The sequence below is a fragment of the Oncorhynchus keta genome, chromosome 35 (genome assembly GCF_023373465.1).
Source record: "Oncorhynchus keta strain PuntledgeMale-10-30-2019 chromosome 35, Oket_V2, whole genome shotgun sequence".
In the NCBI taxonomy this organism is placed as follows: domain Eukaryota; kingdom Metazoa; phylum Chordata; class Actinopteri; order Salmoniformes; family Salmonidae; genus Oncorhynchus; species Oncorhynchus keta.
The window spans coordinates 47,776,769-47,796,654 of NC_068455.1; the positions used below are offsets into that span (position 1 = coordinate 47,776,769).

General features: G+C 42.0%; 1 protein-coding gene across 1 annotated transcript in view; it reads left to right on the forward strand.

Moving 5' to 3' along the window:
* Nucleotides 1-19,886, forward strand: part of babam2 (BRISC and BRCA1 A complex member 2) — a 183,674-nt gene that overhangs the window by 152,900 nt on the left and 10,888 nt on the right. The window contains exon 8 of the mRNA XM_035752769.1: nt 2,804-2,903. Within this exon, the coding sequence (XP_035608662.1) occupies nt 2,804-2,903 (100 nt within the window). The remainder of the gene's footprint in view (nt 1-2,803; nt 2,904-19,886) is intronic.

The following is a 19,886-nucleotide window of genomic DNA, read 5'->3' on the forward strand; positions in this document are numbered from 1 at the left end:
TTACCATGCGCAATGCCAAGCGTCGGCTTGAGTGGTGTAAAGTTCGCCGCCTTTGGACACTGGAGTAGTGGAAACACGTTCTCTGGAGTGATGAATCACACTTCAATATCTGGCAGTCCGACAGACTAATCTGGGTTTGGTGGATGCCAGGAGAATGCTACCTGCCCTGAATGCAATAGTGCCAACTATAATATTTCGTGGAGGAGGAATAATGGTCTAGGGCTGTTTTTCATGGTTCTGGCTAGGCCCCTTAGTTCCAGTGAAGGGAAATCTTAACGCTACAGCATCCAGTGACATTCTAGACGATTCTGTGGTTCTAACTTTGTGCCAACAGTTTGTGGAAGGCCCTTTCCTGTTTCAGTATGACATTTCACCTGTGCTCCAAGTGAGGTCTATACAAAAATAGTTTGTTGAGATCGGTGCGGAAGAACTTGACTGGCCTTACCCAGACCTCTGTCCTCAACCCCATCAAACACCTTTGGGATGAATTGGGACGCCGACTACGAGCAAGGCCTAATCGCTCAATATCAGTGCCCGACTTCACTAATGCTGTTGTGGTTGAATGGAAGCAGGTCCCTGCTGCAATGTTCCAACATCTAGTGGAAAGCCTTCCCAGGAGAGTGGAGGCTGTTATAGCAACAAAAAGGGGACCAACTCCATATTAATGCCCATGATTTTGGAATGAGATGTTTGACGAGCAGGTATTGATATATTTTTGGTCATGTAGTTTATATGGAGACCTGAATAGAGGCCTTGGTTCAAACAGTGTTTGTGTTCTTTCTATTTTTTTTAATTAAGTTGCCCTTGATTGAGCTTGCCTGGAGCAATGGAATAACCCCAAAAGTACAAACCCTGCCCATCAGGCAATCCAGGCATGCTCAATCAAAATGCTGAAAGGATTTGAACTATGTAAATACTATGTGAACCCAGGTCCGTTAGCCATATAGCTTGTTGTCTAAGGTTAAAAACACTGCACCAATACTGTAGAACACCAGATACGGCCTTAGACTGGCATTCAATCTAAATCAGACTATGAAAAAACATGGTTTATGAAGGCTATTGGGCCGTCGTGATCCCTCTTGCACGTCAAACAGTAGCATCTAGACCCCAGCGCTTCGTGGCACCATGTATGACCTCTTGACATATCCTATGCGTAATACATGTTCAGCCGTAATGCATGTAAAATGAGCATTCAGTTAGTTACACGGATACTCAAGTCAAGTAAACGCTGATAATAAACATTCATCCATGACCGTCCCACACTACTGTATCAGCCAGGGACCTCCAACGAGCCCTCCGGTTCATCCCTCTCTTTTGCCCAAGGAGCGAGGGAGGAGTAAAAACGAGGGGATGAAGACCGCCAGTTGGTTAGTCATCCCAGGGCCCGAGCGATGGTCATTTTTCCTGATTAAGCAAGCATGCGCTAATCACGACCGGAGCAACGCTGCAGGGACCAGAGCGGAAAACGTCAGAGGAAGAAACAAACAAATAAACGGAGGACAAGGGAAAGAAGCCAGCAGGATAAGTGACGACTCTCGTCCATGGCGTTACGGCAAAGAGAACAAACGTGCTGAGCGTAGGTCTTTTGTGTGCGGATCCCCAAGTCAAGGACACAGTGGTCCTCACAATGACCCCCTCCAGCTCTAGAGAGTGTAGCTTCATGGTTTTAGCAATGACCCCCTCCATCTCTAGAGAATGTAGCTTCATGGTTTTACCTATGACCCCCTCCAGCTCTAGAGAATGTAGCTTTTACCTATGACCCCCTCCAGCTCTAGAGAGTGTAGCTTCATGGTTTTAGCTATGACCCCCCCACCCTCCAAATGGGAACATAACGTTTCTTCTTTCTGACCTTATGGCTGGTCTCTCTGTGAGGTTGTGTGTGTATATGTTTGTTCAAATTAGATTTTGGATGGGTTTGTATACTGTGAGAAAGATGCATGTGGAGAGATACTGATGGAAAGAGAGAGAGTTGTTTGCTTTCTTTTAGAGGGGGTTGTCGTGTCGTTTTGGGGTGACGGAGTCCGTGCTAGTGTGTCTGCACTAGATGCAAACACGCACACACACACACATCATATTTGGTGTGGATCGTCGGGACACGTGGTCTGTTTAGAGGCTTATGTCTGACCTCATTCCTATTTCTTGCATTAACAGGGTGTGTGCTGTTCATATTGCCCTTCTCTCTCCTCTCCAGTCTCCACCTGTTCTTCTACTTCTGTTTTGTTCTGTTAGAGGAAGGGAGGGAGGGATGTGCCTGGAGCTGGAACCACCACCCCTGTCAGTCATGCCTGAGAACACTTGTGTTTGTAGAGCAGGGTGGGGCTGAACCTGAATTAAGGGATAAACTTGTGTATATCAAGGACATGCCAGGGTGTGTGTGTTATGGTTCTGTACATAGAGGCAGAAACTGCTTGTGTGAGCAAAGTCTGAATCTTGTCATGAGATTAAATGCTTCTGATAAACCATGCAGTGATGTCAGTGGAAAATGTATGTAATGTTTGACAGAAGGGTTGCGTGCACAGTCCCTTATTGCTGCTTCTACCTCCCTCTCTTTCTTTAACTCTCGCTCTCAAATTGCAGAGTGTAAGGCTTTGAAGTAAACAAGAACCAACTCTAGAATGTTCCCATTTTTTTATACCACAGCTAGTCTAAAAGTGATTTATTATGAGAAGCATAGGATGACCTGCATGCATCTGCAATTTACTCAAAGCCACCAGGTCTCCTTATAGAATGAGCCTTAGTAGGGATATGAATTTAATTGCTGTGTGCCGTAGTTTAACTCTTTCTTTCTTTTTCTGACCATCAGCGCACTTGGAGGTTCCTCTGCACTACACATCCCAGCATTCCCTAGTGGAGGCTGCCTCATTGACTATGTACCTCAAGTGTGCCAGCTCCTCACCAACAAGGTATGACAGAACCTGATAATGAGAGAGCACAACAGGGTGAAAAGAGAGCGAGAGAAAGGGATAGAAAGAGGTTACTCCACCCTATAGGGTGTATGTAAGCACAATGAAAAGCATCCGACTGCTTTTCTCCTCAAAACAGGTGTATTACTGAATAGAAAAGAGATGACACGCATATCCGTAGACTTTTGACGTCCAGCAGGTGCTGGACGTCAAAATAGTGTACTCTGCACACTGCATTATGCGACCATGTGAATTTATTAGACAACGTTTCGACTACCAGGGTCCGTACACACAAACCGTCTGAGTAGGAGTGCTGATCTAGGATCTGTCCATACAATATTATTTATTATGATCTAAAGGCACAGCTGATCTTAGATCAGCACTCTTACTCTGAGACTCTTTGTGGATGCGGCCCTGGTTTTCATCAGATCTCCCATTGGACTGGATTTTGTTCAGGTGTGAGTGTGGTGAATGAGGATCACTTCCGGCCACATTGCATCCAACCCTCCAGGGCCGTGTACACACACATACGCCGGAAGCAGAGGTAGCGCGTCCTGGGTGCGGGCACAGCAAATACCTGTGGTTAGACTCCAAGGCTGGATTCCCTTTTGTCATGCCAGGGAGAGCAGATTTGGAGTGGGATGTCATCTGTGTGTATATAAGTTCAGTGATCCACAGTTCCCCCACGCGCACACACATATCCTGCTGTGACTAAACAAACACAATCACAGTATGGCCTTGCTGCTTTTGAGAGAGTCGTGACTACTCCCCACTTGGTCCTATGTAAACAAAGACAAATAGACTTGAAAAGGGGTGTCTGAGTCACTATGTGTAGTGTGTATCCCAGCAGGAGGCGCTCAGCAGGAGGCGCTCATTCCATTACACTTATGTGTGTGTATAAGGTAGTTGTTGTGAAATTGTTAGATTACTTAGATATTGTTAGATATTACTGCACGGTCGGAACTAGAAGCACAAGCATTTCGCTACACTCACATTAACATCTGCTAACCATGTGTATGTGACCAATAAAATTTGATTTGATCGTATGTATGTGTGTAAGAGACTCACACACACCGAGACAAGTCACCCCATGCATCAGGAAATGCAGCCATTCATTCACAAACCCTTTGTGAATACTATGTTTGTATTTATGAATAACCATAGGTAATGAAATCACCAGCAACACAAAAATAGTGTAATGCATGGTGAAGATTGGAATTGGATGAGAACACGCTGATGCTATGTATATAGGACAACTTCCCCTCCTGTGCATGCTTATTGTTGGGTCTATATTAGAGTTTCAGCCAGCAATGCATGTTAGTAACCCCCCCTTGTAGTAAAATGTTCCCTGTCAATACTGTATATTATGGCATGATATTTGGCACTCAGGTTGAGAACTCCATTCCCTAAATCAGGGATGGGCAAGTTTGATAGGGGTGGGGGCTACAAAATATCTGAACTCGTCATGAGGGGCCGCCGTGGCTCGCAGGTTTGCTTTTTTCCATTTTCGCCTAAAATGACATACCCAAATCTAACTACCTTTAGTTCAGGACCTGAGGGAAGGATATGCATATTCTTGATACCATTTGAAAGATAACATTTTGAAGTTTGTGGAAATGTGAAATTAATGAAGGAGAATACAACACATGAGATCTGGTAAAAGATTATGTTCATCATCTTTGAAATGCAAGAGGAAGGCCACAATCTATTATTGCAGTTTAGGCGCAATTTAGATTTTGTCCACAGCAGTGTATGTGAAAGGTTTTAGATTGATCCAATGAGCCATTGCATTTCTGTTCAAAATATTGTATAAAGTAACACATGTGGAATCATTTAGTAACCAATAAAGTGTTAAACAAATATATTTTATATTTGAGATTCTTCTAAGTAGCCACCCTTTGCATTGATTACAGCTTTGCACACTCTTGGTATTCTTTCAATCAGCTTCATGAGGAATGCTTTTCCAATAGTGTTGGAGATCCCACATATGCTGAGCACTTGTTGGCTGCTTTTCCTTCACTCTGCGGTCCAACTCATCCCAAACCATCTCAAATGGGTTTAGGTCGGGTGATTGTGGAGGCCAGGTCATCTGATGCAGTCCTCCATCACTCTCCTTGGTCAAATAAACCTTACACAGCCTGGAGGTGTGTTTTGGGTCATTGTCCTGTTGGAAAACCAATGCTAGTCCCACTAACCGCAAACCAGATGGGATGGCATATCGCTGAAGAATGCTGTGGTATCCATGCTGGTTAAGTGTGCCTTGAGTTCTAAACAAGTCACTGACAGTGTCACCAGCAAAGAACCATCACATCCGCGAACAAGGGCCGCACTATATAACAGCTTTTAAGTCATAATATACCCAACCTCTACAATTAGGCCTTATCATATCAAACAAAAAAAACAACCTTGGTATTTCTAATGTACAATCTTCAAATTAAATAAAGATAAAAGGTCAGCCTTACCCATCTTCGCCTTCCCCTAAATCAAAACCGGATTTTAATTCCACGGTTCCATACTGCATGAATAAAAAAAGTCCATCTTGCAAAAAAATGTTCATACTGTGTAATGCGGTGCAAATGTGTATCGGGGACTACTTCAGCAGGAGGTAGCGATTACTCACAGCCTGGTAGTAATTTTTGAGTCCTTGAACATTTGGTTGTTTACATATAATTTATTGACCACTAGACAAACATTCTGCTACTCAGGTTGGATCCTTTTGAAAGTGGGGTATAGGTCACGTCTTCTCTCCACTATTTCATGGACACCCGGACTTTTTCCTCCGCTATCATTGTTTTATTATCCTACCGTAGTGTCTTTTAGGGACGTATATCTTCCATTTTATTCCTGTTTTTAAGGCCTCAACCTCCCCCCGTAGCCCAGGCAATATATCATTTTTTAAACTGTTCTCTCATGCTTGTAAGCAATGCTCTATCTTCTGGAGACATAGTTATAAAAACTTCCCCCTCCAATGTTAAATTTGGAATTTTAGACTGCGGATTCCCTTCTGTTTCGCTCGCAGAGCTCGAGAAAAGGTCTTCCCTTGTTCGCTTCGATGTATCTGATTCTTTTGATATCAAAAATAGTCAATAAATAGTTCAAGGTTCTCTATATTATCCAGAATGTTTGTTTTTGCAGTTATCAGCTGATCTTCAATTTTTATGATTATGGGACAAGCAATTCATGGGACAAGCTGTGCCTACCACGCTGCCACATCACCTCCGGAAGCTGTCATAATTACTGTGTAAGTCTATGGAAGGGGGTGAGAACCACGAGCCTCCTCGGTTTTGTATTGAAGTCAATTTACCCAGATGAGGACAGAAACTAGCTGTCCTCAGGCTACACCATGGTGCTACCCTACAGAGTGCTGTTGAAGCTACTGTAGACCTTCATTTCAAAACAGTGTGTTTTTAATCAATTATTTTTGTGACATGATTATATTTAGCATAGTTTTATCTAAAAATTATAACTTTTTTAATGAATTTTTATGAAATTCACTGCGGAGGATGGTCCTCCCCTTCCTACTCTTAGGAGCCTCCACTGGTGTACAGGGACTCCAGCAGAGCCCTCATACAGCTGCGAGTCCTGTTAGGAATAGGCACCTGAGACAAAAACAAGCACACAGACAAGTTTTCCTTCCCTATTGACGATAGAATTTAATATGATCCTGTGTGTTTATCCACCAAAACATGTTAAATTGAGTTGTTCTGCCTCTTTTCGCTGTCAATCCTTCATATTCCCCAATGAAAATGTGCATACCAACAGAGGCACCAGCTACCCTCCTGTAGGTTTTCACTCCATGTAACTAACCTGATCCATCTTATCAACCAGCTAATTATTAGAATCAAATGCACTAGATCAGTGGGTCCCAACTCCGGTCCTCGAGTATCAGATGTACTTGTTGGCGGCTACAATAAAAATGTGTGTTGTTCGAGGTACTTGAGGACCGGAGTTGGGAACCATTGCACTAGATTAGGGTTGGACCTACAGGACTGTAGCTCTCCAGGAACCATGGGAGGGTGTAGAGCAGACGTGTCAAACTCATTCCACGGAAAGCCGAGTGTCGACAAGTTTTCACTTCTCCCTTGTACTTGATTGATGAATTAAAGTCACTAATTAATAAGGACTCCCCTCACCTGGTTGTCTAGGTCTTAATTGAAAGAAAAAAAATAACTGCAGACACTAGGCCCTCCATGGAATGAGTTTGACACCCCTGGTGTAGAGGAGCTGAATGGAACAGGCATGTCTTCACCCTGCCTGGAAAGGGGGAGAGAGAAGGGCCACAGGCACTTCATGTTTTTGATTTAACCAACTAGGTGTGTTGAATTTAGATAATCACTGAACTGATCGATTAGTTCAGTTGGAATTTTGTTATTTACTGATGTTAGGGTAGGTTTTAAGTCACAGTGGGTACAACATTTCCTATACTCTTCCTGATAAACTCAGTCACAGTTTATTTGTCAATGTTATTCTCAGAGGCTACCCGGAACATATCCCAGTCCACGTGATCAAAACAGTCTTGAAGTGTGGAATCCGATTGGTCCGACCAGCGTTGAATAGTTCTTAGCACAGGTACTTCCTGTTTTGAGTTTCTGCCTATAGGAAGGGAGGAGCAAAATGGAGTCATGATCAGATTTGCCTAAGGGAGGATGAGGGAGGGCCTTGTAGGCATCCCGGAAGGTTGGATGTAGCAGTGGTCGAGTGTTTTAGCTGCACGAGTACTACAGTCAATATAATAATAATATATGCCATTTAGCAGACACTTTTATCCAAAGCGACTTACAGGCATGTGTGCATACATTCTACGTATGGGTGGTCCCGGGAATCGAACCCACTACCCTGGCGTTACAAGCGCCATGCTCTACCAACTGAGCTACAGATTTGATAGAACTTCAGTCGCTTTTTCCTCAAATTTGCTTTGTTACAATCCCCAGCTACAATAAAGGCCTCAGGATATGTGGTTTCCAGTTTGCATAAAGTCCAGTGAAGTTCCTTGAGGCAGTCGTTGTATCGGCTTGAAGGGGAACATACAGGGCTGTGACTATAACCGAAGAGAATTTTCTTGAGAGGTAATACGGTCGGCATTTGATTGTGAGGTATTCTAAAAAAATATCTGGGCTAATAATGTAAGAAATAACACACGAAAAAAATACTGTGAAGTTGCTCAAGAGCAAGAAGCACAGCTGCCCCATCTGTCGGCACCATTTTCCTGGACATCATATCTGAATATGGTAACCTGTCAGGTTCAAATCAAATGTTATTTGTCACATACCCAGGGTTACAAAATGTATGTGGATAAATCCATGGCTTTACCTTTGAATATCCCTTCGACAATCAACTTAGAAACGATATCTCCATTCCAATTGACTGAAAATACTTTAAATACTTGGGCATACAGTGGTGAGAACAAGTATTTGATACACTGCCGATTTTGCAGGTTTTCCTACATACAAAGCATGTAGAGGTCTGTAATTTGTATCATAGGTACACTTCAACTGTGAGAGACGGAATTTAAAACAAAAATCCAGAAAATCACATTGTCAGATTTTTAAGTAATTAATTAGCATTTTATTGCATGACATAAGTATTTGATCACCTACCAACCAGTAAGAATTCCAGCTCTCACAGACCTGTTACTCCATGCAAGATCTCATCTTGCATGATCATGAGGAAGGTGAGGGATCAGCCCAGAAATACACGGCAGGACCTGGTCAATGACCTGAAGAGAGCTGGGACCACAGTCTCAAAGGAAACCATTAGTAACACACTACGCCATCATGGATTAAAATCCTGCAGCGCACGCAAAGTCCACATGCTCAAGCCAGCGCATGTCCAGGCCCGTCTGAAGTTTGCCAATGACCATCTGGATGATCCAGAGGAGGAATGGGAGAAGGTCATGTGGTCTGATGAGACAAAATAGAGCTTTTTGGTCTAAACTCCACTCGCCGTGTTTGGAGGAAGAAGAAGGATGAGTACAACCCCAAGAACACCATCCCAACCATGGAGGTGGAAACATCATTCTTTGGAGATGCTTTTCTGCAAAGGGGACAGGACGACTGCACCGCATTGAGGGGAGGATGGATGGGGCCATGTATCGCAAGATCTTGGCCAACAACCTCCTTCCCTCAGTAAGAGCATTGAAGATGGGTCGTGGCTGGGTCTTCCAGCATGACAACGACCCGAAACACACAGCCAGGGCAACTAAGGAGTGGCTCCGTAAGAAGCATCTCAAGGTCCTGGAGTGGCCTAGCCAGTCTCCAGATCTGAACCCAATAGAAAATCTTTGGAGGGAGCTGAAAGTCCGTATTGCCCAGCGACAGCCCCGAAACCTGAAGGATCTGGAGAAGGTCTGTATGGAGGAGTGGGCCAAAATCCCTGCTGCAGTGTGTGCAAACCTGGTTAAGAACTACAGGAAATGTATGATCTCTGTAATTGCAAACAAAGGTTTCTGTACCAAATATTAAGTTCTGCTTTTCTGATGTATCAAATACTTATGTCATGCAAATTAATTACTTAAAAATCATACAATGTGATTTTCTGGATTTTCCATCTCTCACAGTTGAAGTGTACCTATGATAAAAAATTACAGACCTCTACATGCTTTGTAAGTAGGAAAATCTGCAAAATCGGCAGTCTATCAAATACTTGTTCTTCCCACTGTATATGTTACTCCAAATCTTAAAGATCTGTTCACTTCCAATTATATGACTTTGCTCACAAAGATTTAAACGGGACCTGGTGTCAGGATTAATGTGGTCAAGATGAATATCCTTCCACGGCTAAATTATCCATTACAAAATATTCCCTGCAATCTATCACAGTCCTCTATTCAGAAAATTATGCCAATATCCGAAAATATATCTGGAACAATAAGAAACCTAGAACCACATTTACCAAACTAATTAAGCCTAAGGATTTAGGAGGGGTCTCTGCCAAATATGCAACTATATTACTGGTCTGCTCAGATCAAGCACATGATTGGTTGGTGCCTAGACAGACGTGACTCACTTTGGGTTGGGGTGGAATTAATAGCATGTCATCAAAGAGCCATAGCTTCCTCACCTTTTATTAATAGCTTTGTAAAGATCTAGGCCCTTTCTGACAATTTTACAGTCCATAATACACTCTTAGCTTGGAAAGATGCGAGGAGATACTTGCAGATTCCAGACCATTTATCACTTTGGTCACCGATTGCCCTTAATCCTGACTCCCCCTCCAAATGAGGAGTATTGGACTATTGGGCTGGAAGACAAAGGGTATCGCTGACCTTATGCCTTTATTTACTCAGAACACTCTTAAATGATTCCAACAGATACAAACTTATTTTTACTTTTTTTTAATTGTTTGAAGTACCTACAACTTAGATACTTCACAGAGGGTCCTAAGAAAGTTGATAAACTACGTTTTCAAATTTGAAAAACTATTTACGAATCCTACTGTTCAGAGAGGTTTAATCTCTGATTTATTATATTTTGTTGAATAGAAGTGCCGCCTCCTATGATGCATTGAGACATGTTTGGGAGAGTGACATTGAACAGGCATTAGGTGAGGAAGACTGGACTTCTATCTGCAAAAAGGTCAACCCCAAATGCACCTCCATAAGCTTACAAGAACTCAATTTCAAATGTTTTCATAGAACCTACTTTACACCCGTCCACCTTCACAGAATGTTTTTCAATGCATCACATTTATGTTTCAAATGTGTAGAGGATACTGGCACCTTCATGCATGTTTTTTGGTACTGTAGCAGAATTAATTTACACATCTGGAAGATCTTGGGTAGACAATTTGCTCTTTCACCAAATGTATATTTATTCTAATTTGATTGTTAAGTTGTTTGAGCCTGAGTCTGAACGTCTGTTCAATACCCTTGTTTATTGTATATTGTTATTGTGGCCCACACCTCAAGTACCATCTGCGAGGATGTGTCTTTCTCAGGCTTCTGCTATTCTGCCTCTAGAGAAATGTTCCTTTGTGGTCCTACAGTTGAAGTCGGATGTTTACATACACCTTAGCCAACTACATTTAAACTCAGTTTTTCACAATTCCTGACATTTAATCCTAGTAAAAATTCCCTGACTTAGGTCAGTTAGGATCGCCACTGTATTTTAAGAATGTGAAATGTCAGAATAATAATAGAGAGAATTATTTATTTCAGCTTTTATTTCTTTCATCGCACTCTCGGTGGGTCAGAAGTTCTTTGGCTTGCAAGCCTCCCCCTTTTTCCTCCAAACATAACAATGGTCATTATGGCCAAACAGTTCTATTTCTTTTCATCAGACCAGAGGACATTTCTCCAAAAAGTATGATCTTTGTCCCCCATGTGCAGTTGCAAACCATAGTCTGGCTTTTTTATGGCGATTTTGGAGCAGTGGCTTCTTCCTTGCTGAGCGGCCTTTCAGGTTATGTTGATATAGGACTCGTTTTACTGTGGATATAGATACCTTTGTACCGGTTTTCTCCAGAATCTTCACAAGGTCCTTTGCTGTTGTTCTGGGATTGATTTGCACTTTTTGCACAAAAGTACGTTCATCTCGAGGAGACAGAACGCGTCTCATTCCTGAGCGGTATGACGGCTGCGTGGTTCCATGGTGATTATACTTGCGTACTATTGTATGTACAGATGAATGTGGTACTTTCAGGCGTTTGGAAATTGCTCCCAAGGATGAACCAGACTTGTGGAGGTCTACAATTTTTTTTCTGAAGTCTTGGCTGATTTCTTTTGATTTTCCCATGATTTCAAACAAAGAGGCATTGAGTTTGGAGGTAGGCCTTGAAATACATCCACAGGTACACCTCCAATTGACTCAAATGATGTCAATTATCAGAAGCTTCTAAAGCATGGCTTAATTTTCTGGAATTTTCCAAGCTGTTTAAAGGCACAGTCAACTTAGTGTATGTAAGCTTCTGACACACTGGAATTGTGATACAGTGAATTATAAGTGAAATAATTGTCTGTAAACAATTGTTGGAAAAATTACTTGTGTCATGCGCAAGTAGATGTCCTAACCGAATTGCCAAAACTATAGTTTGTTAACAAGAAATTTGTGGAATGGTTGAAAACGAGTTTTATTGACTCCAACCACTTTGTTTGTTTGTCTATATAAACTCTTTTAAAAAGAAATTGAATATAAAGATAATTAACCCCCCCCCCCAAAAAAAAAAAATGTTTTACCTGCTGTAGCAGACTCTCCGAGCTTGACCGCTGCTGTGATCCTGCAGTCAATTCTTTTAAAATCAGCATTACCTCTTGTCAATCTGCACTAGATGTACTACATACAGTGGGGCAAAAAAACAGACAAAATGAGAGAGAGAAAAATCCAGAAAATCGCATTGTAGGATTTTTAATGTATTTGTTTGCAGATTATGGTGGAAAATAAGTATTTGGTCAATAACAAAAGTTTATCTCAATACTTTGTTATATACCCTTTGTTGGCAATGACAGAGATCAAACGTTTTCTGTAAGTCTTCACAAGGTTTTCACACACTGTTGCTGGTATTTTGGCCCATTCCTCCATGCAGATCTCCTCTAGAGCCGGAATGTTTTGGGGCTGTTGCTGGGCAACACTGACTTTCAACTCCCTGCAAAGATTTTCTATGGGGTTGAGATCACACAGTCGTCCAGAACAGCTGATGCACTCATGCATGCTTTGCTGTTGCTTGCCTCGAAGCGAGCATAGATGTTATTTAGCTTGTGTGGTAGGCTCATGTCACTGGGGAGCTCGTGGCTGTGCTTCCCTTTGTAGTCCGGAAGTTTGCGAGCCCTACCACATCCGATGAGCTTTGGAGCCGGTGTAGTACGATTCAATCTTAGCCCTGTATTGACGCTTTGCCTGTTTGATGGTTCGTCATAGGGCATAGCAGGATTTATTATTAGCTCCCTGGTTAGAGTTCCCCTCCTTGAAAGCGGCAGCTCTACCCTTGAAAGCGGCAGCGGATGTTGCCTGTAATCCATGGCTTCTGGTTGGGGTATGTACATACGATCACTGTGGGGACAACGTCATCACGTCATCAATGCACTTGTACGTGCCTCTGTGTGTGGAGTAAAGGTGGTCTACAGTTTTTCTTCCTCTGGTTGCACATTTTACATGCTGATTTAACATGCTGGCAGAAATTAGATAAAAGGGATTTGTTTCCCTGCATTAAAGTCTCCGGCCACTAGGGGTGTCGCCCCTGAGTATTTTCTTGACGGTCAATAGTCGACCGTGCCTGGAGCGTCCCTGCTAGGCATGGACACACACACCAGCAACTCAGAGCTGTCAACACACTACAAGTGTGTGTGTGTGTGTGTGTGTGTGTGTGTGTGTGTGTGTGTGTGTGTGTGTGTGTGTGTGTGTGTGTGTGTGTGTGTGTGTGTGTGTGTGTGTGTGTGTGTGTGTGTGTGTGTGTGTGTGTGTGTGTGTTAATCGTAGACAATTTCCATAGAACAATGGTTATATCAAAGGTCACGAATGAGTTAACACTGCCCCAAAATAATATGTTGATCTGCTCCTACCTGTATATGTTTTTGTTCAACTTTAGTGAAAGATTCACTAAAATATTATCTGCATCATGCTGTATCTGCCTTTCCCATTAATGGACACCCGCACATAACCAACACACGCACACAATACACACTCAAATAACACAAGAATGGAAGCAGTGTGCAATGAGTCTAGGTTTCACATTATTTTGAACCTGTATTGTTTTTTTAACAGGCAATCAGTGGCACACCACCACCACAGCCTGTGAGGCACAACTTTTTGCGTAAATTACATTATTCCAACCAGTTGCCATTCTCTCTCCCCCTACCCCCTACCATCAGAAATATAACTCACTGTTACAGTGCATTCGGAAAGTATTCAGAACCCTTCCCTTTTTCCACATTTTTACTTTACAGCCTTATTCTAAAATGGAAAAAAATATATAAAATCCTCATCAGTCTACACACAATACCCCATAATGACAAAGAAAAAACACAGGTTTTTTGACATTTTTGCAAAGCTATTAAAAATATAAAAATATTTATTTATTCAGTATTCAGACCCTTTGAATTCAGTATTCAGACCCTTTGCTATGAGACTCAAAATTGAGCTATCGTGCATCCTGTTTCCATTGATCATCCCTGAGATGTTTCTACAACTTGATTGGAGTCCACCTGTAGTAAATTCAATTGATTGGACATGATTTGGAAAGGCACACACCTGTCTATATGAGGTCCCACTGCTGACAGTGCATGTCAGAGCAAAAACCAAGCCATGAGGTTGAAGGAATTGTCTGTAGAGCTCTGAGACAGGATTGTGTCGAGGCACAGATCTAGAGAAGGGTAGCAAAGCATTTCTGCAGCATTGAAGGTCCCCAAGAACACAGTGGTCTCCATCATTCTTAAATGGAAGAAATTTGGCTGTCTGGCCAAACAGAGCAATCGGGGGAGAACGGCTTTGGTCAGCGAGGTGACCAAGAACTTGATGGTCACTCTGACAGAGTTCCAGAGTTCCTCTGCGGAGATGGGAGAACCTTCCAAAAGGACAATCATCTCTGCAGCACTCCACCAATCAGGCCTTTATGGTAGAGTGGCCAGATGGAAGCCACTCATCAGTAAAAGGCACATGACAGCCCGCTTGGAGTTTGCCAGAAGGCACCTAAAGGATTCTGACCATGAGAAACAAGATTCGCTGGTCTGATGAAACTAAGATTGTGCTCTTTGGCCTGAATGCCAAGCGTCACGTCTGGAGGGGATGTTTTTCAGCGGCATGGACTGGGAGGCTATTCAGGATGGAGGGAAAGATGAACGGAGCAAAGTACATGATGATAACCTACTCCAGAGCGCTCAGAACATCAGACTGGGGCGAAGGTTCACCTTCCAACAAGACAACAACCCTAAGTACACATCCAAGACAACGCAAGATTGGCTTCGGGACAAGTCTCTGAATGTCCTTGAGTGGCCCAGCCAGAGCCCGAACCTGATCAAACATCTCTGGAATGACCAGAAAATAGCTGTGTAGTGACGCTCCCATCCAAGCTGACAGAGCTTGAGAGGATCTGCAGAGAAGAATTACAGGTATGCCAAGCTTGTAGTGTCATACCCAAGATCACTCGAGGCTGTAATCACTGCCAAAGGTGTTTCATGAAAGTACTGAATAAAGGGTCTGAATGTTTTATTTTTTTTGCTTTGTCACTATGGGGTATTGTGTGTGTCACGCCTTGGTCTTAGTATTTTGTGTTTTCTTTAATTATTTGTTCAGGCCAGGGTGTGACATGGGGTTATTGTATTGTCGTATTGGGGTTTTTGTAGGCATTGGGATTGTGGTTGATTAGGGGTGTGTCTAGTATAGGCTTGGCTGCCTGAGGCGGTTCTCAATCAGAGTCAGGTGATTCTTGTTGTCTCTGATGGGGAAACGTATTTAGGTAGCCTGGGTTTCACTTTGTATTTCGTGGGTGATTGTTCCTGTCTCTGTGTAGTGTTCACCAGATAGGCTGTAATAGGTTCCACGTTCCGTTTGTTGTTTTTGTATTTATTGGTTATTTCATGTATCGTTCCGTTTTTTCTTCATTAAAGACATGAGTAACCACCACGCTGCATTTCGGTCCGACTCTCTTTCGACATACGAAGAACGCCGTTACAGAGTGTAGATTGATGAGGGGAAAAAAACTGTTTTAAACTATTTTAGAATAAGGCTGTAACGTAATGTGGAAAAAGTTAAGGGGTTTGTATACTTTCCGTATGCACCTTATTGGCACACTTGATGAAGATGAGCAAAGACTGTATAAAATAAATTACAAATACTGAGCTATATTGTATGCTAAATATTTTTTATTTTTTATTTTATACTAATACAATTACTCAGAGAAAGAGATTTTGTTTAACAAGAAATAAAATAAATTCTCAACAAGATAAGTTTCAAAGTTATTGGCACCACTAAAGATTTTAATAAATAAAATAAAAATACATTTTATCTGCATTAACATTCTACTTAGGTAAATCTCAGCTTCAGGAACTGTATTGTGGCCTTTCATGGCTTCCTGTTTCACTGGGTATAAACATGCAAAATCCATTTGCGATCCATCACCATGGGGAAAGACAAAGAACTCTCAAATGAAAAGAGACAAATGGTTGTTGACCTTCATAAATCAGGCAATGGGTACAAAAAATTGCTTCCATAATATGCCACTTACCACTATTAGGGCAATCATTTAAAAGTTTAAAACCACTGGAACAGTGATAAACTTGCCTGGTAGAGGACGCAAGTGAGTAGTTTATATAGGGCGGCTTATGTCAATCAATCAAATCTTGTGACTTATGAGGAGGCGGGACTTCCGCCTAAGATTTTAATATCTCACCCAGGATGTAAATATCACATCCATGTGCTGTATGTAATTATAAACTGGGTGGTTCGAGCCCTAAATGCTGATTGGCTGACAGCTGTGGTATATCAGACCGTATTCCACGGGAATAACAAAACATTTATTTTTACTTCTCTAATTATATTGGTAACTAGTTTATAATAGCAATAGGGCACCTCAGGGATTGTGATATATGGCCAATATACCACGGCTAAGGGCTGTTCTTACCCAGGACGCAACACGGTAACCAGTCTATAATAGCAATAAGGCACCTAAATATCCCCTCCATTGTTCTGATACCCCCCCCCTAAAAAGATTTAGATGCACTATTGTAAAGTGGCTGTTCCACTGGATGTCATAAGGTGTATGCACCAATTTGTAAGTCGCTCTGGATAAGAGCGTCTGCTAAATGACTTAAATGTAAATGTAAATGTTCTGAGTGGCCAGAGTGGACTGTGTTGATCAAGGGGCTATTGTATTGGGGCCTATGGTGACGTGGGGATTGATGTGATGGTTTAGTTAGAGTGGAGGTTCCATGTTTGAGCATGACAACTATACCCCATTGTCCAATTTCCTTAACCAGTGAGAATTCTTGGAGTTGTGATGGGCTCGTCAGGAGAGGGGTTTGTGTGTATTAGTGCGGCAGGGGCTGGTGATGTGGGTCTGGACAGTTCAACTCTAAAATGGCTTAGTTGCTTCAAATAGTTGTTTTATTAATAACACGAGCTGTGAATTTAAAATATGCAGGGTTAATTTAATTCTGTTTGGAAAAGGGACGAAGATTCACAGTTGGAGACACTTTCTTGACGTTTTGGAGTGGTAATGGCTTGTTTGCATGCCTAAAAAACTGGTTGGGGGTAGGCTTGGGCCTTCCAGTGCATTCAAATCTGGCCCAGTGGAGAATCAATAAGCAGTTGCCTGGACTTCACTGAGCCTTGGAAGTACTGAGCCTTGGAAGTTAGACTTTATTTTATTTATTTTTTTTGATCGCTTTAGTGGAACATGTTCACAACTCTAAGCACATAAATCAAATCAGATCATCGAAGTGGCTCATGTTTCAAATCTCTATGCACATTTTCGAATGAAAATCACTTGTTCACCGCACCAAATCACTCTTTCAATTTGGATACATATTCACTCACTCAAAACCAGGCTACAGTTACAAGTCCAGACAAACCACCCCCCAATTACAAAAGGTATAGGTATAGCCTTGTCTTGGGGGGACAGCGAATCAACAATGTTTATGCAGATTTTACCCTCCTGTATTCCGTGAATCCAAATGTGAACTTCACATTTCCATATCATAAAACTCATGTACAGTGTCACAATGTTTGAGGTACTTAAGTCAATTGAAATGTGGTTTTGATACATGAGCCATTTTGATGATCTGATTCGATTTGTGTGCTAAGAGTTGTGAAAATGTTCCACATAATTGTAAAAAAAAAAAAAATTAAAGTCCAAACAACTGCTTGTTGATACCCCACTGGGCCTGGTGTGAATGCTCAACGAAGCTTAAACCTACCTCCAACCAGTTTGATTACAATGTTGGATTTCAACCCGGACCCCCAAAACACACATCCCACTCAAAACAGTTTCGACATGCAAAACCGCCCTTCTCTCCACCCCACAAACTTGATCAAAGTCACAATAGACCTTTGGGTCACCAAATAGCCTAATACATTACCCCTGATCAAGAGCAAAACACATATTTGTCCCACATTTGACCATTAGCCCAATACACTACCCACAGGATCACAACAAGCCTCTCACACCAGGTCCACACACACAGTGATGCAGACACTGCATGTGGAAATAAATGTAATCCTTAAGAGTCGATGGATGCGCCTGTCAATCTAAGTAACATCATTTTTAAAAATCCCCTTCAAAATCTGTCAGTGGCACCTAGAGAAATCTTTTTTTGTTGTTGCATGGGCTACAGTGGTGTTTGTCAGACCATGAGACATCCTGAAAATCGGTCTTCTCACGAAAACGTCTGTTGCGCCCGAACGGTTTTGCCTTCACACCAAAATGACCACTCTGGAAAGATGAGACACTCACGAACACGAGGGTGTTCTCTGTTTCGCTCTTTGATCCCCCACAAGCCCCAAGGGACTCGTCTAAAGTCAGTACCACCGATGTGTAGCGTCCGAACCGTTTGGCCTACTAATATAACTCTATGGAAAGATGAGATTCTCACGAACACAATGGTGTTCTCCATCCTGCTCTACGACCCCCATAAATGGCTCAGGATTCATATGAAGGTAACCCGGTACCAGTTTAAAAAATGAATGGAAGTATGAAGGTAGTTTTGTGCCAATAATAATGGAGGTTAAATATGTGTCCAAGAAACAAAAATATTTCCTGGGCTTTCATATATTGCCTAGATATAGGACAGACACTTCAAAACCTTATTCCTTAGGATTTATTTTTTGACTGTCTGTTTTACATTTATGAATGTGTTATTCAATACATTTCTATGGGCTATAAGTAGTAAAGGCCACATATTTTAGCTATAAGTAGTAAAGGCCATATTTTATCAAATAGTTTTTACATATTGTTTTTGTTGATACATACAGGGGTCCTAAAATTCTAAATCAAATAGCTAAGTGATCCATATGTTAGATTAGTAGAACCCCACCCCCTCCCCAAAGGCTTAGACATTTAGAGGTTAAGTATCATCACAGAAAATAGTATGTTTTTTTAGTTTTAGGCTTTAAAACAAGCCATACTCACTCCAATAACTCAGGAAGGTGTCTTCAACTGTGAGTCTTGGACATGCAACATGTTTTGAACTGTAAGTACCTACAAAGTCACTCAGAACAGTGGGTGTGATATTTACATCCTAGTGTGAAGCCCCAGCTACTCAGAACAGTGGGTGTGATACTCACATCCTGGTGTGAAATCACATGGGTGTGATATTCAAATCCTAGGCGTAAGTCTCGCCCCCCTCATAAATCACACAATTTTTTTGATAGTTTGACAGAAGCCATCCTATATAAACTACTCAAGTGTATCCTGTCCCCACGTACAGTGGGGAAGATGGTTTGGGAAGGCAAAGAAAATTCCAAGGGGCCACAGTTGGAGAATTACAGAACTTGGTCGAATCTTGGAGTCTCCAAATCTCCAATTAGACGCTAACCTCTATGCCAATAGGCTCGTTGGAAGGGTTGACAGAAAAAAGCTTTTATTGTGAGCAGCCAACAAATGTAAATGCCTGGAGTTTGCTAAACGGTATTGGCACTTGGATTGGAATCGGGTGCTATGATTAGATGAGACAAAAATAGAGGTCTTTGGCCACGTATACCACGGTGAGTTAGGCATTGAAAGGAGGATACAAATGCAGAAAATAAGTCCATACCTACTGTAAAATATGGTGGCTGTTTTGCTTCTTAAGGTCAACGGCATCATGAACTCTACTAAGTACCATTAAATGTTTGCTGAAAATGTGATCGCCTCTGCCATGAGGCTGAACTCTTCCAGCAAGACAATGACCCCAAGCACACATCAAAATCCACAAAGAAATTGTCAATTGACCACAGAATCAACATTTTGCATGGCCATCTCTGGACTAAAACCTCATTGAAAACCTGGTTTGAATGGAAGAGGGCAGTCCATAAGCGCACCGAAGGATATCAAGGATCTGGTAAGATTCTATACGGAGGA